This window comes from Miniopterus schreibersii, assembly GCF_964146895.1.
Source record: "Miniopterus schreibersii genome assembly, chromosome: 20".
Lineage (NCBI taxonomy): Eukaryota > Metazoa > Chordata > Mammalia > Chiroptera > Miniopteridae > Miniopterus > Miniopterus schreibersii.
The window spans coordinates 6,649,864-6,676,262 of NC_138122.1; the positions used below are offsets into that span (position 1 = coordinate 6,649,864).

Consider the following 26,399-nt stretch of genomic DNA (forward strand, 5'->3'; position numbering starts at 1 on the left):
TCCTGTGGGTCCTGTAAACCTCAGCCCTGGAAGCCGAGCAGGACCTGGCCCGACACTGAACCTCAGCCGTAGATGAGTTCCTGGTGGTGGATAGCACCCAGAGCACAGTTAACCAGGTAAATGATAGTTCCCACGGACAAACCAGACTCATCTCCAGGACTTCAAGCTCAGAAAGCCGTGGGCAAGCAGGAAAAGCATGTCCTTCTGCCCAACAACGTGTGGCATGAAGGCGCCCAGGAAAGCCCCGCACAGTCAGGCCCAGCTGGCGACTCCCCATGTCATGGGCAGAGCGAGGGCATTCGCAGGAAGCCAGACCTGTCCACTGGGGCTCGTTAACTTAAGAGAAGCCTGTTCACACTGCTCTCCACCCAGGCCCCAGTCACCACGGCCACCAGCCTGGGAGGGCCACAGTCCTCAATCCTAGCGACTTCCTGGCCCAGCCACCCCTCTTGCTTCCCAAGTCTTGAGCCGAGAAGCCAGTGTCGGGGAAACAGCTCATCTCCTGCACCTCTGAGAGGTTCCCTAGGAGGCCACCAACATTCCCGGGCAAGCACCGAGCTCGTCCAGGCTCCTTGACACACACCTGCACCCCGACCCCTCTCCCCCTCTCCCCTTTCAAATCCTTGTCAAGTCATAGAAGAACGGCAGCTCCCTACCTGAGGGTGGCGCTCTCCCCCTGCCGGACCGTCACGTTGTCCATGGCTTTGGGGAAGGTGGCATCTCCGCTGCGCACGGGCACTCCTGTGGGTACAAGGAACAGCAGCCTGAGAGACACGACCACGAGGCACTTCCAGGGCAGGAGCAGGTACCCACAGACCCCCATCCTCGACAGCCACAACTTCCCAGAACTCCTGCAGCCGCTCGGCTCACGCCCCCCGGGCGAGCTCAGGAAGTGGGTGGGGCGGAGCCGCGAGCGCGGGGACCGCGCGGGGAACCGGCGGCGCTGGAGCGACGCGGGCGGGCGGGCGGGAGGGCGGCGCGCAGACGCCTCGCAGCCCAGGGTTCCTCCCCGCGCCCAGCCTCAGCGCTCCAGCCTCGGCGAGCCGGCTTCCATCCAAAGGGGCTCCCTCGGTGCCGCCGAGCCGGGGGCGCGAGGCGGGTGCAAAGGCGTGGGCGCGTCTCAGGAGTCCCTTCTTCCCGTCCGCAGTTCAGACATGGCACTTTGGAGTGGAATAAGCACTTTGGTACCCGAAGGGGGGACAGAGGGCGGGTTAGATCCGGCTACGCAGAGGTCTGCAATCCCTCCGTTCCAGCGCGGGGAGATCCAGCACTTTCTTTGTAAGTTTCAGGGGCAGGCTGGCCGGCGGAACGCAATCTGTAACAATAGCAGAGACGAAAAGTAGAGCAGGCGGGGGGCGGCGGCGCGGGCGCCGGGCCGCGGGGATCCTGCCGCAGCCGCCGGGGCCAAGTTCCTCGGCGCCGAAATGCGCGCTGCGGCGGCTGCGCCGGAGCCGGTCTCGGCGGAGGCTGCGGGCGCGGCGGCCGAGGCGGGAGCGACCCGGGGGGAGCGGGCCGCGGCGGGGGCCCCTCGCTCGCTCGCTCGCTCGCTCGCTCGCTGGGGAAAGCGAGGCGCAGCCGGCACCCGAGCCTCGCGGACGCCTCGCTCAGCGGCCGCCCCCGGCCTGCGCGCCGCCTTCCTCCCGGGAGCAGCCCCGACGCGCACGGGCCCCGACCGCCGGGGTTGTCATGGCAGCAGCTCCATCACTGACCGCCGCTCTCCCGGAGCCGGCGCCGCGCGAGCGGGCGGACTGCGCGCTCTCCCCGCGGGCGGGCGGGCGGCGGGCGGGCGCCCACCTTAACCCCCGCCGCGCCGCGCCCGCGCGCGCCCGCACCGCGCCGCGCGGCAGCTTAACCAGTTCCCGCCTCGGGAAGCGGGCGCTTCCACGCTAAGCAGCCAAAGTTACCGCGCAGCCTTAGTAAGCCCGAGACGCCGTAATGAGGGTCGCCGACTAATTAACTAGGGAAGGAGAGCGCTGCAGCGAGCGCGCGTGCACCTTTAAAATCATCCGATTAATCCCAGGCCCGTGCAGAGTGGATTTGGGGTTTCAGGAGGGTGTTTTAGAATAAGCTCATTGGTATTCCATAGTCATGCCCCCCCCCCAACCCGCCAAAAGAGCTGTTTTTAAAACACCGGAGACGCAACAGCACCATTCTAAATAAAGATCTTCCATAAACAAAAAAAAATCAGCCTCACGGAAGCCTCTTAGTGGGTAAAGCCGGCAGAACCGCATCAAAAGCGTGGTCAAGTTCTCACACCGACTTACATTCTTTATTCCCGTTTTGTCCCCAGTAACAGATGCTGGCCCCGCAAAAGCGCGCCCTCAGAGGGGTGAGCGGGAGCCTCCCGCTTTACCCGCGCAGTGGACTCTCAGGGTTCCTGGGCCGCACATTCTGGCCAAACTGATTTCACCTTAGTAAGTGTGCTTTGTAAATTTTTGAAACCTGGGAGGAAACTGGATTGGTCTGAGTTCCTGTTGGGTCCCCTCTCCGGATGCTACCCTCTCTGGGCACCTACATTTTTATTTCTCTCTTAACTTCAGCTCCAAGGAAATGTGGCGCATCCTGTTCCTGGGCCTGGCGCCTGAGCAGGGGGGAAGCCCCAGCAACCCAGCCCACACAGAGCTAACACTGTCTTGTGTCTTCCCCGGGACTCCAGACCTGAGCTCCCTGCACTCACCCGTATTCTCCCTGGGGACAGAGAGGAGGCAACAGTGGCTTTTTCCCCCTGGACTTTCTATCCAATCTAACCAGGAAGCTTTTTACATATATAATAGCTGTTAAGTAACAGAAAAACATTATTTCCCTAAAGCCATTTAGCCAACACCAAAGAGACAATCGTTATAACTATAAGGGTCCTAGTACCATAAAAGTCCTTCATCATACAAGTAGTAACCATTACTTTTGTGTAAGTAACAGGCCTGTTAGAGATGACACAGCATTTCACCCATCACGTCCCCCTCACTCCACGTACTTTAGACTGGCAGGGACTGAGGTCAGGTATGCAGGCCTGGAGGCCAAACTCCAGGGTAACAAAGAAAGACTGAGCAGCCTGGCTTTTCTCTTCCAACAGTGGACCAGAAAATAAATGCTCAACCATGAAAAGTTGAGCAATTTTACACTGAAGATCTCAGTTAATCTATCATTAGACCCATTTTTCCCCTACTCTCCTCTGGTGATTTTCTGATATTAAATTCTCAGGGAAACCCATCTGCCGTGTTTGTCCCACAGTGACCGTTTGATATATAGTACCCAAAAATCAATTGTCAACTTATAGCCACAAGGAGAGTCTTGACTACCAGGGTTGGGGCAGAGGGCTGGGGGGGGGGGTGACATTTATGGAGAGCAGGAGAGTTTTGTTTACATTTTTGAAAGAAAAAGAGGAGAATTCTCCCATTTTAACACCAGTTCATTCTTGCAAGCCCCTAGTTCATTGCCATTTTACAATGGAAAATTGTGGAACTTGGAAACTGAATGATTTCACCAAGTTAAGATATGATGTGCTAACAGACATAAGGTGTGAGATGATGTTTGCTGACTTTCAGTTTGCTGAGTTTAGGGCTTCTCTTTCCCAAAAAAAGCCCAAGGAGGCACCTCAAATCACCCATCCATTTTAATCACCCGTACTCTCCCCCCCAAGCCTTTTTTTAAACGCATCCTCACTGCTTCGTGTGGACGCAGAGGCCAGCCACAAGGGAGGAGAGGGGCTCCTTGTGTCTTTGGAGCCATTTCCTGACAGACTGGAGAATGGCAGGGACGATTCCTTTCATGATAAATTCTAATCCTAGCTCTTGCCTCTAATTCCCAGGTAGGTATAAATGAGCATTAGTTTTTGCACCTAAAAATGTGGGTAATGGCAACAACAGGCCTTCCCCAGGGGCCTACATACATGATTAACTCTACAGTAAAATACTTAGAAATCCATTTAAGGTGGAAGATGCTCTATTAATACCTTTCACCTGCCACCGGCTCATTATTATGGCTGGGCAGAAAAATAATTCTTCTTCGGGCTCTTTAAGATGTTCAGTTTACTCCAGCCTGCATGCGGCTGATCTAAGCCAGGCAGACCACCTCTGTGGCCGTGGAGGGACGGCGCTGAGCCTCAGGGAAACCCAGCAGAGCTCAAGTAAGGCTCAGGATGAACAAAGAAAGGCCCCTTGCCACCTCATACCTGCTGTTTGAACCCAGAGACCCAAACTTTATTCCAAAATAGAAGTTTAGAAAGTGGAGAAAGGCCAGAGATGCCCTCGCAATTAACAGCATAATCCATTTCTTTCAAACTCCTTACTGAAGTGGTTTGAAGAGGTGAAGATCCGAATCCTATGTCAACTCCCTGCCCACCCCGTAATCCCTAAATATAGCCAACATTTAGCGACTTATCTTATACCCTGTCTCTGGCTTCATAAAAATGGCTGGATTTATTTTCTTCTCTCCAGCATATCCAAGTTAATGAAAAAGGGATGACAGTCGGAGCAATTTCATTATTTGTGTTCTTTATAGAAACATCTTCCTCTCTGCCTCCTGGAAAGCAGATTCCTAACGAGCACCCACCTCCACCTTCCTCCCCGTCTCCCTGTCCTCGCTCCCTCCCCTCTTGCACACACGTATACTGTACACATAAATCAACTTGTCACAGCTTGTCTCTGTGCTGACAGCTGTAATTGCTTCAGGTTATAAAAATATCTATAGGACAATGCCTTTCAAGCACACACACTACGCACATGCACACCACACACTGCCTGAGCCAGAGAAAACAATCATCTTCCCTTTAATAACCCCATGACCGCGAAGGGGCGGGGGGGGGGGGGGGGTGCAGACTGCGAGGGCTGGCGGGCAGGTGAGGAAACGGAGGTGGAAGCATCTGCACCCGACAGCAGGCTTGGAACCGGGAAGGATTTCCAGTGAAAGGAAGTCAGCTGCTGTTTTTGTTTTACTCTGTTACCTACAGCAAGCCTGGGTTGGCTAAAGAGCTGTGAATATTCCACACAGGAGAGCGAAGAGGAGCTCTAGCTTAACAAATGCCAGTTCCTCTTCTCCTTCTCTCAAAAGGCTAAAGGCCCCCTCTCCTGGTGGAGATTCCAAATTGGAGCGCAGGCAAGAAGATGATAAATTCAGGGTGGTTAGAGTGGCACAGCAGCAAATAGACAGCCGAAGGCGTCGTCAGAAAAGGCTGGTCAGTCTGCGTGAAGAGGTGTCTCCAGAGGAGCAGGGCAGGGCTGGACTCTGGGGAAAATACACGGCATTCTTACCCCTATATGAATATAGGCTCCAAATAAAATTGTTCAGCTGGGCTAGAGTCTAGCATGTTAGGATTTCAGCAGGAATTGCCGAAGAGGGGAAGAAACCTCCTCGAGAGAAAAGAGGCCACTGATAGCGTGGAGGTAGACACAAAGAAAACACAAAGGTCAGACTGCCCGTGGGCTTCGAAAGCCTTAAAGCCTCACGAGGGGTGCACAGAGCCCAGCGATGGTCAGTAGAGCAATTGGTAGGTGGGCACAACAGTAACAAGGAGCGGGGTGAGTGATCGAAACCAAAACACAAAAAAGGGAGCGTCCCAAAAGCCAGAGGTCTGTAGGGAAGAGCCTTTCCTCATCTTGGTTTTGGTTCATGAGGCCCTGGATGGAAGATGTATAGTATAACGCGCTCATTTTAGATCTGGGAATTGAATCGGGACTGGAACCCAGGACTCCGCCTCCCGTCCCGGTGTTGTTTGCACTGTACCTGGCCGGTAAGGACACTACGTAAGAGCTGGGTAGTCAGTATCTCCTTGGCTGCTGTGCCTACTGGTAAGAGAGGTTGCCAGAGGAAGCCGTGTCCCTAGTGCCCAGTCTATCTCCAGGTATTCATTACTCAACCTCAGTCAACGGTCCCAGGATACTTTCAGGAGGATGTTGAGCTCCTTATATACCAGGAACTGTGTCGAAAGTTAGAGATACAAAGATGGAAGGCACAGCCCCTGCCCTCAGGTTGCTTATAGTACGGTGCCATCGGGCTTGTCGGTGGTTTCACTGGTATATACATTCAGGACTGTGGAGGTCACGATGGACTCAAACCCGTGCTCCCTGCAAGCCCTTGAGAACACTCACTGCTGAGAAAAACAAGCTGAGATGTGCCTTCTCTTTGGAACAGTTTATCCCATTACACTTGTCCCGATAGCCGGACACTGACCGTGGTTGTCTCAGCTTCCTGCAGAGTGGCATTAGGAGGGGAAGGATGCTCTCCAGGATACGTAAATGTAAGAAAGGGGCGCATCGACTCAATGCACAAGCCTTCAGCGCACACGAAGGCCCGCTGTGCGCTGGCTGGCGGATTTAGGCTGCAGAGGAGAGCGGCAAACCAAGGACAATGCGGGCTCGCCCCCTCGAGGCTCGCTGTGTAGCCCTCTCGAGGCCTGCTGTGTAGCCCTCTCGAAGCACACTGTGTAGCCGGAGGGGCCAGATTTAAGGGAGAATTTCACGAAACAGTGGAGGTAATTATGAAAATCCCTGTGAGGAGTAGATAGTAGATGGAAGAATGCATATAACAGAAGGTTCTCACAGAATCTGTAAGATCAGGAGAAGTTTCCCTGAGGAAATGACTTCAAACTGGGGTGTGATAATGGGGAGGGGAAGGGGCAGGCAGTGTGGGCAGGACTCTGCTGCAGGCAGACGGGACAGAATCCTCAGCGCCCAGGCCTGGGAGCAGCCCGGGCAGAAGCTCCCTGCCTATTCTCGAATGGCGCTCATTTAAAGGAAGGATGGTGTGTCCGAAGGGCTGTGTCTGATTGAAAACCCCCAACTGCTTCAACATTCTGTGTCCATGCAGTCATTGATTCATTCAGTACATATCTATTGATTAAGAATGACCACGGGATTTGGACTCAGACAGACCAGAAGTCAAACACTCATCTTCTCTGTTACTAACTGGTGACCTTGGGGAAATAAGTTAACCTGTTTGTAAAATAGTGATGATCATGGCACCCACTGCACAGAGTTGCTGTGAGGAGAAATGAGACAAGCGATGTAAAGAGTTTAGCACAGGGGCTGCTAGAGGACAGGGGCGACCGCATGGCAGCAACTGTGCTCCTGGACTGGGACTGGAACCGGAACTGGGACAGGGGGACACCGGTGGAGGTGGTCCCCTCATTCACAGGAGCCCTAGGCACCATATTTATTCAAAGAGCTCAGGAGCCCGCTGAGCAAGGGCCTGTGAACACCATCTGTGTCTACATCTTAGGGGTTAATCCCAGAGACAAAGCAGAAACACCCGCTGGGATGTGGTCAGAGAGGGGAAGTGGCTTCGTTTTCAAACGAGGACAGGAAGAGGGACGGCCCTCTGCTCTCACCCCAGTCTCTCCACCCTTGTTCCTCCGAAATCACACAGGATACGGGCCTGAGCTGGAGCAACTGGATAGGGCTTTCTCTTTCTGTGGGAGCTGGGAACTTTTATCGGTCATGTTCCCACGTACACCTGAAAGGTAGTGAAATGAACTGAAAAAAAGAAAAGACAGCTCCCGCTCATCAGAGGGTGAGCGGTGCCCGGTGACCTCCTTCCTCTGAAGCTGTTGGCCCTTTCTGCTCCCGTGTGCCTGATGAATCCAGAGCCTCCTCAGTCTAGACTGCAGACCAGTGATTTGATAATAATGTCCTGTGCCTGACTCATTGCCTCTCATTTCTACTGCTGAACATCCTGGAGCAGTGCTTCAGAATTAGCCTGGTACCCTCTGCGGAAGGGAGCAAGGTTCCACGCCGACATCCCTCTACGTGCTTGAATAGGCTCAGTTCTGGTGTTTTCAGGGCGCATCCCAAGCAATGAGGTGGCGCCTTCTCACTTAGAAAGAGCTCTTTGAATGGCAAGCTCTCCAGCCCCCAACTTGGAGCTTAGAAACCTCAATCTGCTGTCAGAGGAACTTGTCTTACCTGTGCCCTGCATGCCTTTCTTCCCAACAACCACCTGTTACTCATGATTTCCTTTCATCCGTCTCTTCATTTTCTTGGTTTTACTCATGCTTCCCCAGCCAAGAGCAGCAGCAAAAGAAGTAAATTATAAAGAGACACGAATTTGCTCAGAAACACATGGGCTCAAATGTACGTTTTATTGGAGGTGACATTTTGTACCTACAGTTTTTAAACCAGAAGACTCGGATTCTAAGTCTCAGCTCAGGCCAGCATTATGTCACCTGAGATAAGTCACTTGCTTTCTTCAATGTTTAGCTTCTTTATTTTCAGACCAACCAAATAGGCCTTTGAGAAGATCTATGTAGCCCAGTGGGCTAATGCACTTTAGAAAGTGGAAAGAACGGTTCTAGGATAAGATGGCAGCTCAGCAGAGGGGCTGGAGGTCAAGGGTATCGAATTCGAGCCTCAAATTTTCCACTTACTGGCTGTATGAAACTGCCCGAGCCACTTTCTTTGCCTGTCTAGAGGAGTTTGGATTAGAGGACTTCCAAGGACCCTTCCAACTCTGATAGTCTATAGTTTTAATGTTGCCCAACACTCTTGTCAAAAGCAGGTTATCCTTCAAATTCACTTATTAGGTCCTCCGAAGAGAAACAGCCACCCTCATCACATCCTCTACTTTCCTCATTCACCTAGGTGTCCCCTCCAAAAGCCAGAAAAGCACCCCACCAGATAATTACTGAGCTGCGCTGCGTCTAAGCCAAGCTGATGGAAGAGCCAAGAAGATCGAAATTCTTCTGATAAAGGGTTTCTTTAAGGAAAAGAAAATCCCACAATGCAACCAGCACTGTTAATCTTCAATAAATATGCTCTTAATATTTAACTGGCATTTATTTAAACTTACAGTAACTGTCCTATTAAATCTAAATTAATTGCCCATATGGGAATCTTCCCCTAAAGCCTAGCTGGGCATGGCCGTCTCGATCGTGGTCTATGCTAGGCATCCAGCCATAAAGAGAATATTTAAACCATCCTTTTAAGATTAGGCTATTAGAAGAACGTGGTTGGAAGGGCCTTAGAGGTCATCTGGACTAGTAAGTTTTATAACCTGTGTCTTCTTACTTTCTGGGGCCTACTTTTCCCAAGTAAGTAAGGGCTTATTATGTGCTCCCTATAACTCTCTCTCCCTCCTTTCCTTTATATTTTACTCTCTCACGTCTCTCTCTCTCTCTCTCTCCCTCCTTTTCTGGCAGTGGTGTTTTTCATTTAGACTTTATATTTTAGACTCATTCTGCTGTGTTTTTGTCTCAGTTTCTCCTGAATTTATTAGGATAAGTCATTTTGGACACATAGCAAATTCTGTATACACAGATATATACATATATATATATATATATATATATATATATGTATACACATACATAGTTTTTTATGTATCACAATGTTTTATAATAGCAGTTGTATATAGAAGACCAAGAGCTCTGAAATAATCCCTGAGTCACACTGCTTTACAAGGGGCAGTGAGAGTGTAATTGGGTAGAACTGATCTTTGCTTTCCCTGAAACCAATCAATATTTTTTATTATAAATGTGGTCCCCGGCTGAACTTCTGGGATGTTATTTTGGAATGATTATAACACATTTACAACATTTCTACAGCACATACATGTGGGCACACACACCCTCACACAGGCACACCCCCCCTCACCCAAGGGTTTCATCCAATCAGTTTACTAGCGAAACATGTGGATTAAAGATAAACACCTAATCAGATGGCTTAGTGTTCAAGCTGAGTTAATTTTCCTCAAGAAGTGGGAACTGGTTGAGACTGAAATAATTTACCTTAAGGATTCTAAAGCTCTTGGTCCCTGAGTTAGGTTTCTGTATGCTCCCTGTCTGCCTGGCAGGGCCGGGAGAGGGGTGTGATGCAGAGAGCGTGGTGTGGGAGAAGGGGATGGCTAGGAGAAATATGAGGGCGTGGGTGAGAAGACAGTGGGTGGGTGGGAAGGCACAGCACCCATTTCTAAGAGCATTAAACACATTCTCAACTGTTTGCTTGTGGAAGCTTGCGTTTGCTCGGCCTGTAGGAGCCATGCTTCTTTGTGTTTCTAACCAAGCTAATACACAAACTGCCCCATTTCCTTCTTTCCAGCACTTCAATCACTGCACAGTGAGACTAAAAACACTACACAATCCTTACAGTGTCTTCAAAAGCCTTTGTATGCCAAGCCCTTTATTCTTTATTTTATTGAGTCTCAGAAATTTGAGGAATGATTTTACACATTTCTACATACTCGTGTGTTATCCTGGCTTGTGTCTTACCTGTGCATCTTGACTCATTACCTTTGGGAGCTCGGGGACTTTCAACAACGGAGCAGAGAAGGCTGCAGCTAGAACATAACATCCCTCCTCACCTGGGAGTTGATGTAAGTTTTCCACCCCACCCCGCCCAGAAAGGAATGATGCCCCTAAACCTTCTGTACGCTTTCTGCACCTCTTTTAAGAAAAATCTACAAGTGGTGCTGCAGGTAGTGAGAAAGCCAGAGCAGTTTGTAAGTGGCTTGAGAGAATGGACTTAAATGTGACTCGGGTAGCTTTAAACCTGGGCACGAGAGCAGGAAAAATGTTGTGAGTGTCTATGTGAGTAAGTGACAACACGTGAAAATAATTTATCCAGGCTTTCAAAACAGTTTTGACAAGGTGTCAGGATCAAAGATGCCTTAATAAAAAATAAAAAAAAGTGAGTAATGAGGATACTATTTTTTTTTCCCAAAGGTAGAACATTAGCTTAAAGCTAAGACACAAATCAAGGCTGGATTGACATGTTTCTCTGTGGAGAAGTATTAATACCAGATTCCCCAAGGAAGAGTTGCTGGGACAAACCAAATGCAATATTTTTATCAATGATCTGTCAAAGGGAATTCATAGAGAACTCTCCCAAATTTGCAGAGACATTAAGTTTCCTTAAGCAATTAAATCTTCAGTTGACATGGATGAGCTGCAAGTAGTCCACAAAGTTATGACAGCGTGTAAAGAAGTGGGCAAATGCAATGCAATATGTTTTAGGAAAAATCATCTAAAATGTTCTTTTGAGACCCTGGGCTCCGGGCGGTGGCTCAGGAGCAGTGCTGAGGAGTAACCAAGCATGGATGTTGGTGCTAACGGCTTTGACTTTACATCCAAGCTCAGCTAATTGCCAGCATGACCTTGGATAATTTTCTACCTCTTGGAGCTTCAATTTTCTCCTGGGCTAAATAGGAATATCACCTACTTCATATATTTGTTGTGAGGTTAAATGAGATAGTACATGCAAAGTACCCCATGGAGAACCTGGCATGTGGTGCAGACTCTGCAAATGGTGGCTGGCGATTAATCTGTTTACAAAGCAGGAAAGCCACCTTGGAAAGTGTTGTGGCACGTGGTTCCCAAGCTTTAGTCCTGACAACACATTTTGGACTATGAGACTATGTATTATTATCTGCAGGTATCAGGAGCTTTTGCCAAAAAAAAAAAAAAAAATACATGTTAGGTCAAACACTTTATGAAAGCTATTAAGATATTGGTAAAAAAAGAAATAAAGAAAGAAATGTTGCTTTTATGAAAAATTACTGTATTCTATATTAGATTAGATTAATTATGTTATGTTATTATATGGTAATATATGTGATACTGTTACTGTATTCAAATATTACTTATAATAGTTCTCATTGTGCCTCACAGATAATACAGAAACTTCATGTGCCCAATGTCTGAAGTGAGAAATCGGGAGTCACTTCTAGCCCCCCCCGCTCCCCACCGGACTCTCCCAGGGAGTTCATCTGATATTTTCTCTCCCCTGGGTTCTCCATCCAAAGAATCGTTTATGTCCAGCCACCTTCCTCGACGGCCCCGTGGGCCAGTTTCCCTGTTTTCCCCCCGGTGCTGCTGAGATGCCCTCTCAGTGGATTTCTTCCACCTGCTCTCGCCAGGTCTGCGTCCAGCTCCAGGCTGAAATGAAGTTTTCCTGACTTTCTGATCATGTCTCTCTCCCATCCAATCTCCACACCCCAATTTCAATAAAAGCCCCAGATCTTTACCTGGTTCCTGAGCCTTGAAGATGTGGCTTCTTCCCTCATGGAGCCACATCGATCTTTATTTTAACTGGTGTTATTTTAATCCGCAGTTTCCTCTTTCTCAACTTGGAGGCCTTGTGCACGCTGCACTCCTGCCTAAAACACGGTCCTTACATTTTCCTGCCTAAGTCCCACCCGTCCTTTCCAGGTCTACCTTCCTCATAAAGACCTTACCTTAACCACCCGTTCAATCAGGGTAAATGCCCATCGCATCAGGGCTTGAACATTCACAACACGCATAATAGTTTAAATTCTGTCTTTCCCTCTGTTATATTCCTGAAGCCTAACACAATTCCTGGCACATAGTAGGTTTTTTATATATATTTGTTCGATTTAAGTGAATAGTACAACTGGGGAAAATTAAAAAATTAAGTGATTTTCTGGCAGGGACTTCAAATGAAGGAACATTAAGGAGATGAGAACATTTGGTATTTATGAAGTATAGAGGTAGGCTGTCCATATACACTTAATGACCAAACTCTTCTAGAAATAAAAAAGAACCCCAATAAATTAAACGATGGTAGCTTAAGGATAAAAACAAACATGTCTGTATAAAAGGTTATGCAGTCAAAAATAATATCTAAATAGGACAAAGGAGGGTTTGGATAAATTAGTGGGTGACAGACTGTACTGGTTTATTAGGTTAGGAGTGTTTGATGCATAGCTCTAACCTTTGAAATATGATTCCCATGCAAAATTGCCACTGTCCAAAACTGGTAACTAGGCCATCTGAATTGATATGACCCGGTACAACCTTTCTAATGTCATGTTTCCATCCACGTGGTAATTCTATTTGCCTCCATTGCTAGGAATAAAGAATTCTGCTTATCTTTCCCACGCATGCCTTACAGCCGCCCAGTCTAGAATACGTGTATACACTGGGTAAGAGAGCATGTTGGAAATGTTGCAAGAAAATGTGCGCATGTGTGTGTGATTTGTGTCAAAAATGAGCCCTGAGCAGGGGAAAGCCTCTTTTGGACCGAACTAGCTGGGCTGCCTTCTGTTCGCACCGTCCAACCCCTTGGCTGTTTCCCCACTGCTGACGTCCACTCTCAACAGTGGCTTGGGACCGCTGCTCCACCCTGACCCACCACTCCCTTGAACACTACCTCCTCACACACTTCTGGCGCTTTCCACGCCTCCCTCCTTCCTAAGGCTCAATTTCTAATACCCAGAGAGCTGAACTGCAACCTGCGTCTTTAACCCTTGGTCTCATGGTCTTTGTTTTCCTCCTGGATGTTTCCCTGGGCCCGCCTTCTTTTCAGAGCATTATGGGGGACAGGTTTATGTAATTCTACCTTTTTTAATCTAGTGGAAAAGAGCTGTGACAGCCACCGCCCAAAACAATAGATGATGCACAGGCCTACGTTCTTAGCTCATGTCCCGTATGAGTCGCTTCTCTAGAAGGTGTCTAACTACAACTCCACTTGGGAAGCTGTACTAGTCACTGTCATTTCCTGAAGAGACTGTTGAATAGCATGTACATGACCCCTAGAGATCCAAAGAAATGGCAAGCCCAAGACCAGAGGGCTCTAGAAAATTCTCTCCAAAATCAAAGTTCAGATAAGTTCGTTGGAAAGAGTGTTTCTGATTGCGCAGCCGAGATGCAAGTAAGTACCTTTTTCACATTTACTGAATGCTTATATGCTAGGGTAGGTGACGTGATAACTGGGGACTGTCTTACTCTAGATCCAGCCCCCAAGGCTACAGTCTGCTGCAGAGACAAACATTAGAAATGACTGTACAGATAATCAATGAATCACCAGTGGAATACATATGACAAAGGGGAGCTGCAAGATTATAAGAGAACCGAAAAGGGAAGGGACAGTGTCATTCATAATCACTCCATCTCTGCTCAGAACAAGCTAAAATGTATTCAATAACAAATCACTGTAAGAAGGATGACTGAATGACTAAAGATGTAAAAACATCTAGAATCTAACATCTCAATAATTTTCCATGAGGCCAGTTAGTTGTAACTTGCCCTACACAGACATCTCTAACAGGCCTCTTTTGTCTTTCAAGAGGTAGTGGGGTTCTAAGGAACTGGGGTGCCCTTCTCATGTTCTTATTATTTATCAAACCAAAATAAGAGACATTTATAAATCAGGCTATATAAATATTTTCAGTACACTCATTTTGCTCTTGGGAAAGCTAGCTCATCACACTCTCAGAAAAAAAATCCGCTCTAATCCCAACATCCAATTTATGACCTCTTAGCACTCTCCATCCAAGAATAACATTAATAATAATCAGACTATTAGCCAGGGTGCTTGGTTTGAACCTGAAAAATTTGAGAAACTATCTTATAAATTATTTTCCAAGGATATCATCTTTAAGCCTTAACAGGCACAACTGACTCTGAATTCTGGGAATTGAGCATAATTACATGGAAATTGACAGGACACAAATGCCAAGAATCCTGTTAACCTTTACTATCTTGAAAAAAATTCTCCTTGTAATTATCTTTTTTCCTTTGTCTTAAATGTTACTGCTGAATATCTAGAGGCTTAAGCAAACACATTGGTGAATGGCGAGCGGAATCTTGATCTCTGTTTGGGATCCTAGAGTTTCCCAGGCATTCCTTAGACTAAGGAGGCGCTGAGCAGGCACTTGGAATTTGACTATTTCTAGACTCACATCCATCTTTGTATTTGCTCTGCTCTAGTTCCCTGCTCATAATTATCTGCGCTGAGTGGAAGCCCCTTTGCATTAGCAATTATAGTGAAAATGTAGGTCTGAGGCATTCGGTGTCTAATGCAATCTCTGACCTGTTCTATGTCTTTGGAAAAGTCACAGCACCTTTTTAGCGCCTGGGTGACGCTGGGTTTCCTCTGTGAAGTGACTCTAATGGCATTTAGCTCTAACAGCAATAATATTTGCATAGTGCTTTAAACTTGACTGTGGGCATTTGCATTCCAACTTCACTGATACAGCTAAGGCGTCCCTTGGTTCTTTACTATTTTAATTCAATCTTAACTCATCAGCCCCAACTCTGCCTGTACTTAACCAGTGCTTTCTCGCAGGAGTAGCATGGACTCCTTGGGAAGTGTTAAAAACTTGACAGGAGATTGGTTGTGGCCATGATTGCGGAGACACTCCTGCCACTTGCATGCATGGAGTCAAGGGGGCAAGACTCAACAATGCAGCGGGTCTTGGGTATTGAGTCACAGATGTCAAAGGCCTGCGGGACATTTAGGTGAGTGAAACCTTTTTTTTTTTTTTTTAAATCAAAAGCCTGACATGTACTTCATTTCATACATGAACACAAAATATTTTTGCAAGATTTTAATGTTGAGCGACCCTCCAGGAATGAAACTACCTGTGACCTAAGGGAAGGTCGTGCTTTGACTTGTTCAGGTCATCAAGAGTTTTTTGCTAGTTTAGAAAATCTCATGACCAAGGGTAATGCTTCCCCTGGCATGCGAGTCCCGACTCTGCATCCCTGTAGCAGCCTGTTCCGTAGCCGTTATATTTATGAAGCCATTCTATATATGGACACAAGTATCCACACTTCATTACATCCTGTGGTGTAGTTGTGCCTGAAGATTTATGTTACATTTATTTGATTATCAATTTTTTAAAAATTTATTGCTCTTGTATAAACAGAACATTACATAGGTCATTTTTTTTAAATCCTCCCTCAAGGATATATTTTCCATTGCTTCCAGAGAGTGAAAGGGAGAGAGAGAAAAAAAAGAGAGAGACAAAGAGAGAAACATTGATGTGAGAGAGACACATCGACAGGTTGCCTCCTTCAGGTGCCCCGACCTGGGCCGGGATCAAGCCTGAAACCAAGGTACGTGCACTTGGCCGGAATCAAACCCAGGACCCTTCTGACTGAGGTCCGACGCTCTAACCACTGAGCCAAACAGGCTAGGGTCATAGGTCATTTTTTAAGTAGGTGTATAGGTAGCTTATTTTATCTACGAACTTAATTTTGCAAAGTAATAAGGGTATTACGATATATTTGTTAATAATATTTGGGTCAGAAAGTGTAACTAACTCCTTATATAAACAATCCCATACACAGAAGCCAGCTTCATCTTTCTCAAGTACAGTTCTTTACTGTCAGGAAATCCTGGCTGTCGATGTTTTGCACTTGTTCGGGAAATTTCTGTGGCCGCCCTGCCTATGACGTGTAGTTCAAATCCCAAGTTTGGGAATCAAGGCCCTAAAAAAATCTCCCAAGCTAACTTTCTAGTCTTAGTCTGTATGGCAGCCCTGCCCCACTCTCATCCATTTTGCGAATCTCAAACTATGTACTCACTCAGACTTTGGCTCTGCAGGATTCACTTCTCTTCCATCCACAGATTTTGTCTGGTCCCACCTCATCGGCTCTAAGCTCTCTAAAGGGAGGCACCGTTTCGTGTTCACTCTGTGCCTTCCCAAGGCTGAACCGAGTAGGTGGCTCAGTGCGTGAGTTCAACAACATTTATGGAACTGAATCGGTCTCTGAGTAATTGAGAGAGATGCCTAGGTACTATTATCTTAATTTGCCCACGAGGAAAATGAGCTGTAAATTAGCTCTGAAAGGTATTTTGTGTGGAGCACCAGATGAACCATGCTGCAGAGGGGCGCATGCTATTACCTCCGGCTCGTTCAAGTCTCAGGTCTGCACCTATAAAAACACCTCTAGAGGTGGGCTTACATTTTTGCTGAAACAACACCAAACCTTTCATGTCTAGGTCCCCTTGCCAACATCAGAGTTTGGATTTATGTCACTCTATATGCCACAGATGATGGCAAATCTCTCTCTTAAAAGCTTGTCACCGAATAGAGCTGCAGGTTTTGTCCTTTTAAGACTATGTTCCAACAGAAATCAGCCAGAAATAAGACATGTGTTTCCCAGAAACCTCCTCCAGCTTGCCTGGCGGTGGAAGGGTCAGGTCCCAGCTGCGCTCCCTGGCCGGGCTCCAGCCCGGCGAAGCCCATCCATCACGGCCGAAGCCTGCCCTTCTCGCACACCACTCGGGTTGGAATGGAAGTGGCCTTTTAACAGAACATTGTCTTCGGATTGTGTGAAGCAAGGCTGACAGAGAAAGGAAGATTCATTCCTGACACCAGTCATACTAATATCTGTCACCGAAATGACATTTCCCTTTAATGATGAAAAATGCATCAGGAGAGAGGCAGGAAAATGGGCAGCTTCCACGGGCTCCTCCATTGGTAGGGAGGAGCCTCTGCTGCTGCTGGTTGGCAGTTTGAGGAGAGGACAGGAAGGATGGCCAGTTGGTCACTGAACTCACACAACTGGTCCTTTGCTTGGAAGGAAGGGCGCAGGCAGATGGACGCCTGTGGGCTAGACGGTGTCATTGAACATCTGACTAATTTCTCATTAGGCCTTCTGCCTGGGTTTTCCATAGACCGCCCATTTCTTTCAGGCCCAAGCCAAGGCTCAGCATTGGTTTCAGGGCTGCCATGCACATATTTTACCATATCCGGCTTTGCAGAGCTAGTAAACCTCACAGGAATGCCAAGCTGCTGGGGTCCCCAAGCCCTCATTCGCATACTTTCTGTTGCATGGGCTACGATGGAGGCATTCAGGCTACAATGCAGACACCATACGTATTGCAGGAGGGTCTGTTGTGGATAATCCGTGAGTGGGACAAGGCATGGCACAGCCAGTGCTTTATGGACTGAGCTGGGAGAGGCGGGGACTGCAGAGAGACTAATTAGGCCAGGGAATTGCGGGCAGTTAAGGCAGAAGCTGCACAATTGTCTCAGGTGTTCACAGAGCGGCTATTTCCCAACGAATCCCAGATCTTTATCTATAAACCCATTGTTTACAAAAGAATTAGGTGCTGACATCTATATAAAATCATTTCCCCCTCCCCTCCTTTGTCTACTGGCAGAGCCTGCCTCCCACAACACAGGCTAAAAATGCTAGCTATTCGCTCTCCTGTCTCTGCAGCTGTGATGACCACATTACACAGGAGACAGGCTCAATAGCCCTCCCTAACCAAGAAGAAGCAGGTGCACCCTTCCAGGCCCCTGTGTTCCTGTCTTTGACTGTATTTAGGTGATGCTGTGAGAGAGCCGGGGAAATGCAGCCACTCCCCACTGGTGGAATGAGGACCCCACATCCCACGCATGAAGACTAACTGTGAGATCCTGGGTTCCAGAGGCTGTGATGAGTATTGGACTCCGTACCTCCAGGCTTCCTGATGTCCTCATTTCCTAAGCCTCTGTTAGTTAGTAAGGGTTTGGTTACTTGCAGCCAAAAGCATCTAAAGTATTGCATTCCCACTGCATCTAGAAAAGCATATCAGCATCATGATATCTATCTTCTTTTAGATTCCTTTACTCGGCCTTGAACTGGCCTTGTCTGGGTGCACACGTCTTCTGCTTCCTGCCGCCAGCTTTCCCTTCTCCCTCACTCCTGTAAATATTGCCATACACAGGCTGGCTAGCGCACCAGGAATCACACTACGCCAGAGTACTTCTAAAGTTTTTAAGCTTTTGCAGTTCTTTACGACATTAATTAACACAACACCCACTCATTAGCTAACCTGCCAGCAAAGCAACTCAGCATCATTATCTTCTTTATGGAGAAGAAAACTGAGTCATTTATGTCCCTATACTTGCATGAGTGGGCTCCTGGCTCCCCCTCTCCTCCTCCAACATTCGCACTTTCACATATATTTTAGACCAGCAGTGAGTCAATTTCACAGGGCCTTCTCCCGAACAATTGAGTCCCCCCTTCCCCTGCCCAATGCAATTTTACACCAGGGCATATTTTTAAAACTCCTCATTCTATTAGGCCTCCCAGGAATTACCAAGCCCCCAATGTCCACACACCCCGTTTGGGAATATGCTGCCCTTCTTTCCTCTTCTTGGCTTTTTCTGCCTCCCTGTATCTTTTCAGACCAGGAAGAATCTTCCGATGTAGAGCTCAAAGGTTCATAGTGACTTCTAAGCCCCGCAAATGAAGCTTGAGCTCTGCCTGAGGGGAGAGAAAGGGTGTGCAGACTGTTCCCAGGGAAGGCACAGCAGGGGCAGGAGAAAGCTTCCTGTCTGAAGCAGAAGGCAGGCTGGGGCCCCTGTGGCGGGCCTCCTGCAGCGGGGAGCTCCAGCCATCTGTGGACTCCCTTCTGGAGAAAGACTCTTGCTCTGAGATAGCGTGGGCGGGCCTGGGCTCACTGACAGTACAGAGCGGGAGCAAGCGCCCCCTGCCGGTCCTGCTCCCTCCGCAGGACACAGGGAGCTGGGATGCCAGGGACCTGAAAGTTCCCTCCACCACCTAAGTGCAGTCACCCTTCAGTAGAGCAATGCAACCAAATGCCCAGCAGAGACACCGAAGGAAGCCCATATTCAGTAGAAAATGCATGGAAGAGAACAGGTGAAAAATCACCAGAGGCCTGGCTTAACGTAGAAATCAGCCAGGATTTCCTGACAGTAAAAGAAATCTCACACTGCTCGGCGGGAGCTCTGCATATGCATACAAAATTTTAAATCACACACATTACTCTTTTATGGAATGATTCTTAAACTTTTAAAAATGATATTCTCTTTCTACACACTTGTAACAACCTAATAGATATAAAAATGTTGAATCTGTGAAATAAATAACCTTTTGTCATGTTATTTGATCTTTCCCAACCACCTTGTCTGGAAGACGCTTTGTCCCCATTTGACAGATGAGTAAACTGAGGTGCATACTTATAAAGGAAGCTGACAAAGTTCCCATGGTAGAAGGTGAAACATCTAGGTCTCACATCCAATCTTCAAACCCCAGAGTTAAGACTCATTTTTTTTGACGGAGGATCCATAGACGCAGGACTCTGGCCTCTCTCCCCGTGGACTAGAACCTGTGCCGAGGCTCACCGGGAGGATGAGCACTCGGAGGGGACGATGGGGACAATTTACGAGGGACAAAGGAACACAGCAGTTCAGAAACAGATGGAACAAGACCCAGAACCATGGCCAAGAAGTTTGCCCCATGAAAGAATGTGTCACAGAGAAACAAAAGGAAGACACTCCGAAGTGTCTGGGCGCTGTGCCCGCCTGCCCTTTTCCTCCCAGCGTGCCAGTCCTGAGGCTCTGGGGGCGCAGCAGCGCCAGCCACAGGACAATAAGTGGGATCCATAGATACCACAGGCCGCAGGAGCACGGACACAGTTCCCACCGTGAGGAGCACCAGGGTGGTCTCCCAGATGCAGTGGGCACACCGGTGGGGCCGCCGGCAGGACCGAGGCCTGCTCTTGGGAGCAGTGTCTGTCCAGGATGTGATGGTTTGCCTCCTTGGCCTCTTGGCAGGAATGATCATTTCCTTCTAAACTCCTGCAATATCGCATCTCCTGTAGCAGGTAAAGCATGTTACCTGTATTATAGGTGGGTATAAAGACATGGCGTCTGCCCTACAAGATAAACTCCTTGTTAGAAGGGTCTCTGTCTTTTCATTAGATCGATTTACTTTAGAGCTGGGAAGACCTATGTAATTCAGCTGTCTCAGCCTGTGAATTTTATACATGAGGAATCAGAGGCCTAGTGAGCTGACATGGTTGAGACAAGTCCTGGCTGGGCCAGAGAAGGGCTGAAGTTTATTTGCACCCTTAGCTCAGGGAAGTACTTGTCTAGAATAAAGCCAAGAAGACAGGTTGAATGATCTGACAAATTTCTGACCCCTGTTCTTCCATGGCCAAAGGTGGTCCAGATGGAGACACGTGCAACCGACATGGCATCCTCAAGCCAGCTTCATCTGAAAGACAACCACTGCACTTAGCACACGTGTTTCCACACAAGAGGGCTCTCATGAGGGGCTCCTTCAAGCTTCTTAATAAGCAATCGGGTGGTGATGTTGTTTTAAATCAGCTGACCGGGGATGGAAGTTCTTCAGTGTATTATGGTTTAAGACATTAAAAAACGAACAGAAAATCAATCTAGCACTAATAAAAGATGATTGAAAATTGCTAATATAAACCCAATAGCACGACCTTGCTTTACAAAACATGAAAACGCGTATGGATTTCTTACATTCTTACTGTAAACACTACCCAGGCTCAGCTCCCACCGCGGCTCCGCCTCACACGGCGGGCTACCGCTGCCGCTATTACAGGCCGGCCACCTTGCAGGAGCTCAGCAATGCCAATTAATTGTAGTAATGAGCAGGCTTCGCAGTTAGGGAAACTCACAGCCTGATCCCTAGCAGCATCTATAAGCTCAAAATGTGTTTAGGAAGCTCTGTTACCATGGGGTATAGTGTGTATCTCTACAAAGAAGCCGAGGCTCTGAGGGTCTAGGGCGTGGTGTGTGTGCATTACATGTGTGTGCACGTGTGCATGCATGCATGTGCAGTATCTCAGCCCTCCTCTGGACAGGGGAACTGGGTCAGGGAGACGTGTCCTGGTGAAGAGGTGGATGCTGCGGGAGGAGGGAGAAGATTCCCTGGTCTGGGAAGGAGGAGCCTGTGAGCAGAGGAACCAGGCTCTGGGTGCAGAGGTCTGGGAAAGGTGCTAAGGGCATGCTGAGTCGGCTGCGAGGGTGCCTGCAGAGACGTCTGTCCCTGGTTGTAGAAACAATGTTCCATGCAGGAGCTGCGGTTGCTGTGTGCCTTTGTCCCGTGGTTTCCCTCCTGGCCATCCCTGGTTCTTCCTTAAAGCCTGTGGCTGTGCCTCTCGGTGCCCCTCCCCGCTCCAAGTTCCATTTCTTGTCTTTTTTTAAAATATCTGTTGCGTAGGTACTAGTGAGTGGAGTAGCTGCTCCTAATTAGGAGGAACTGCCCTGGTGCTCTGTTGTTTAAAACCACGCAGAAGTCCTACAACAAACCCCCAAACGAACACGGCTTCTCCTTGAGAACTTTCTAATGTATTTTAAAAAAACAGCACCCACACACTGGGCCTTCAAAGTCACATGCAATGTGACAAAGTGGGTAATTATGTTTCACTTAGCACACATCAAAGAAACAAATGGCGGGAGAGCGCGTACCTGTGCCCCCTGCTCGGGGGGGGGGGGGGGGGGGCTGGTGTGCGCTGGCCCCGGCGCAGGGGGGGACAGCTGTGCCCCCAGCCTGCCTCTGGCCCAGGCCCTTAAAAGGAAGGTGGCCCCGAGACTCACTTATAACAGGGAGCTGCCGGGGAACGTGTCTGGCCTTTATCTTCTGTTCCTTTGTTTGGTTTTCATGGAAACCTGTGTTTATGGGGAAACTCTGAGCTTGCTTGCCACAGACAGACGTTTCTGATCTCTGTCCCTCGTCCTGCTAAGAATGCCCCCTTTGGGAGATGAACCACCATCTTTTCTCTTCCAGCAATGCAGAAGATGGAAATAAGTGACCAACACTCCCGAAATCCACGGGTCCCTCTGGAAGCAGGGATTGCAACAGTCTCTGGCAGAGGCCCCTTCGCCGCTTGGGGCTTGTTGCTGCGACGCCGTGGGAGCAGAGGCAGAGCCCAAGGCGCAGGTTATGTTCACGTCCTGGTCACAAGAATAAAGCTGATTCGGAGTCACCAGCGCACAGCCCGAGCCCAGGCCTCTTCTTCACCCCTGGACCAGCCCCTTCCCCTTTCTCTTTCCTCTGTTCCCTTCATAAGCTGAAGATCTTGTCACTTTAACATTTAATTATATAAAATTCTGCTGCCTTTACCCCCTGTGGATGAGCAATTGTTCTGCTATTTCTACAAAACGCCACAGGAAATATGAAAATAGGAGGCAGGATTTGGAGCAAGCCTGTCAAATGCCTGTGGTTAGCCGCATCCGAGATGGCTGTGTGGATTTCACATCTGTGACCGGATGGGTGGGGGGAGAGGGGGATGGAGGGGGGAGAGGGAGCCAACAGGCACCACAGGGGAGCCTCGCCAACATTCTACAATGTGGTTTTGACCCGAAGGGACTGAACCTGAGGCTGAACCTAAAGGAGGGCAGCACCCACCAGTGGCAGGCTCACCGCTTAAGGCAGGAGAGCTGGGCCCACAGATGGGTGAAAATGAGCCAGATAGAGAGGAATGAGGGACATATTTCTCTTCGGCGTGGATGCGATACCCTTTTTTTTTTTTTTTTTTTTTATAATATATCTTTATTGATTTCAGAGAGAGGAAAGGAGAGGGAGAGAGAGAGACAGAAACATCAATGATGAGAGAGTCATTGATCAAGCCCACAACTGGGCATGTGCCCTGACCAGGAATCGAACCCCGATCGCCTGGATCCCAGGTCAATGCTCAACCGCTGAGCCACCCCCAGCCTGGTATACCCTTTTCAAAACAGGCTGGGCATTAGCTATGGTGTCATTTCTTCTTTATCCAAATATTTAATTGGGACGCAGCATTGAAAGATAGCTAAAAGCATAGGAACTGGAGCCAGAAGCCAAGGTCCCAGTCACGGCTCTTTCCTTGCTAAGGGTATAAATATGGCAAGTTACTTTCTTCTTGCCTTGCTCTTCCCATCTGTAAAATGGGGCTAACTCTAATAGTAACTCCTCCATAGAAAGTGCCTAGCACAGGGCTGTTGCAATGATCTAATAGGTAAATACAAGGTAGCAAACACTGTACTAGATACAAGGGCTCCGATGGTGTATAAGAGCCTGTGCTAGCTTTCCAGTGCATATGGATGCAAATTCCCAACAGCAGATGTGTACAGATTCCCAATGGCGTCACAAGAGCTAAGATAGTAACATCTAGAAAATCTGAAATTTTGCAGATGAGGTCATCTCAGGATCATCGGAGTTGGGGAACATTTAGGAGAAGAAATGGGTTGTGTAGGGCAGGTGGAAAGTTACCTATTGGAGAGGAGAGATCCGGTTATTTGTAGCAAAAAATAGAAAGAACAAAGAAATGGAGGTTTAAAAGATGACGGCTTGTTTAGGAAGCAGTGAGCATTTACTTGTGCCGTAGGGATGGTGAGGCCTGAAGATGGAAAGAGAGACCCCACGTGGATTTCTAGAGGGTTTTGGATGCTTATTTTTTTGTGTGTAAATGGAGATTCACTGGAGCTCTAAATAAAAAAGAGGATTATCCAAACTACGGTAGAACAACACAGGTGTCTCGAGCAGCAGCTGCTGAGGGCCTTTGTAAGAGATCCTGTGAGTGGCAGCGGAGGCTCTTTCTCGAAGAGCAGATCAGGATGTTAGCGCTTCCCCCAGTGCTTCTCTCCACCCTGGATTAGAGGTCTGCGTGGCTGAAGACACTGAAAGCCGCAGGCACTGCTAGGTCTCCCCCTAGGAGGCGTCTCCCCATGTTTCTGAGTTGGTTTAGGTCACTCACGGGCCTAACCAAAAACTCCTTCCTTGCACTGGAGGAGCTGCCATGTGCAGAGGGTCTGGCCCGTGGTCCGAGAGTGGAACCTCCCAGGGGTGTTTAGGGCAGTGTTGCTTTCCTGATTTTGCCACCACTTCTCCCCGCTTCTACCTTCCTTTTTTCCATGCATGGGAACCAAAGTGAGGTGGTGGTGAAGCAACATCTCTCAACGGTGAGGACATGAATCTGACACTGAAGATCTCAGAGAGAATAGGCAGGAAGATGCCGGGATGCAGGTGACACCAAAGATCTGCTCCTTGTGGTGCCCTCCTGTCCCTGGACTTCATGCTCTGTAGTCGGGTCCGTGAACCTGGGTTTCTGTCACCTGCAGTGGAACGCGGTCTCTGAAAGCCGTTGACCCGTGTAGATAAATGCCTCACTTAATGCGCACTGCTGCTGAGGCTCGGGGGTTTGACCCGTCAGAAGCAAAACTGGCTTCTCTCTGGCACTTGGGGAAAAAGGTCCATGTCTCACTCGTATTCCCTGCATATTAGGGACCCACAACCTAAATTCTTCTCTGTTTTCAGGGGTTCATCATAGATCTCCTACGAGCCTATGAAGAAAAATTTCCCTGAACCCCCAAAGACTCATCCACCGTATGCTAACCTTGGTGAGAAGGGTGGAACAGTCAGTGTTAAAGCGTAAAGGCTGGCTGTTAAAGGTTTGTCAAACCAGTGGGGGTCACATGAAGGTGAACAGTGACCCCCACATAACATTAGTAGCTTGGATTCAAGCTTGTCAAAGGGAGGCAGCACCCTTGGGCCTGGTTGGAAGTTTTCTCCATGGCCAGTGTGAATGGGTGGCCTGGTTGGAAGTTCTCTCCATGGCCAGTGTGAATGGGTGGCCTGGTTATACTCCAGGGCAGCGGGTAGTTTTATGGTGGGACCATTAACACAAAGAGATAGCTGGCAGGGATTAGGAAAAGGAAGATTTTAACTGGGGCAGAGTAACCACACGGGGCGAACTCACACTGGGGCTCCGGGTGCACTGAGCCCTGCTCGGACCCAGTGTGTCCTCCTGCAACTGTGGGGTAGAAACGGTGCCAGCCGACAGAGCCAGCAGGGTAGAGAGCTGTCTCCCAGAAAAACCAGGGAGAATGGGGGGAAGGCAGAAAGCCAGGGCTCAAACTCTCAAGGATTTACCCACGCCAGTTCCCTCCCTGTGTGGGAAGGAATGAATCAGGAGACGTAGGATGTCCCCCTTCACTTTTCCATCAGCTCCGGCTCTCTCATCTTCAGTGGCCTCGTGAATAGAAAGATTGCTCGCTCCTGTGCTGGAAATGAGGGTCCCGGGTGCACAGGGAACACCGCCCACCGGGGAACTTCCTGTATAAAAGGTATCTGGTTGCTCCATAATTTAACCACTGCCTCAGTACAAAAAGCTCTTTAGTTGTGGTGGTGACTGATAATGCAATGAGACACCATCCCCTCTGCGAGCTAATGACGTTTGTGGGGAGATGACAGGTGGGTATGAAAATGGAATCGGATGGGCTGGGGGCAGGCTCCGTCTTCATTTCTTGCCCGTTGCCGTTTTTGCTGCTCAGCTCCGGAGGAAGAGCGTGGGATGTTATCTATTAGTCTGTGCACCAGGATTTTCATCTAATTTCATAATGAAGATGTTGCTCCATCGGATACAGACGACGTGTCAGCAGAAATGCAGAGGCCCATTTTTATGTGTCAGCGGTCTCTGCGGGGCCCCACCTGCCTGGGAGAGTGCAAGAAGTGCTGGCTTGAGGGCATGGCTCTGCCACGCTGGATGGATCTTCGTGGATATGCCCGCTCTCTCCTCGCCTTTCCTTAGGAGGAATGCCCATTAAGCTGTAAGCCCTGTGCGGGCAGGAGCCCTTTCTGCCTCCCATTGTTGTCGCCCAGGGCCTGAGCCATGAGTGCTCAACAGGAGTGAGAGCATGAATCCCATCCACCGTGCTTCCCAGGCCACAGATGGTGAGTGCCCGGCCTTTGCAGACCTGCCAGCTCCTCGACGCTGAGACCTCCATCCACCCTGGTCCACTGTGAGGACCAGTCCTTACATTCGGGTGAGGAATTACTTGGCTCAGACACACATCCAGGAGTCCAGGCATCAATCAGCTCAGCTGTTGCCTGGCTGTAAACCTGGGCTCATATTTTGGATCTTCCTGTGCCTCAGCTTTCTCTGTTGGATAATAGAGGCATGACTAGTACCCGCATT

At 48.7% G+C, this 26,399-nt stretch overlaps 1 protein-coding gene across 4 annotated transcripts in view; it reads right to left on the bottom strand.

Moving 5' to 3' along the window:
- NTM (neurotrimin) overlaps positions 1-26,399 on the bottom strand; it is an 873,264-nt gene that overhangs the window by 380,915 nt on the left and 465,950 nt on the right. For all 4 annotated transcript variants that reach the window (XM_081122645.1, XM_081122646.1, XM_081122644.1 and 1 more), the window contains exon 2: positions 657-741. In XM_081122645.1, coding sequence (XP_080978771.1) covers positions 657-741 — 85 coding nt within the window. The remainder of the gene's footprint in view (positions 1-656; positions 742-26,399) is intronic.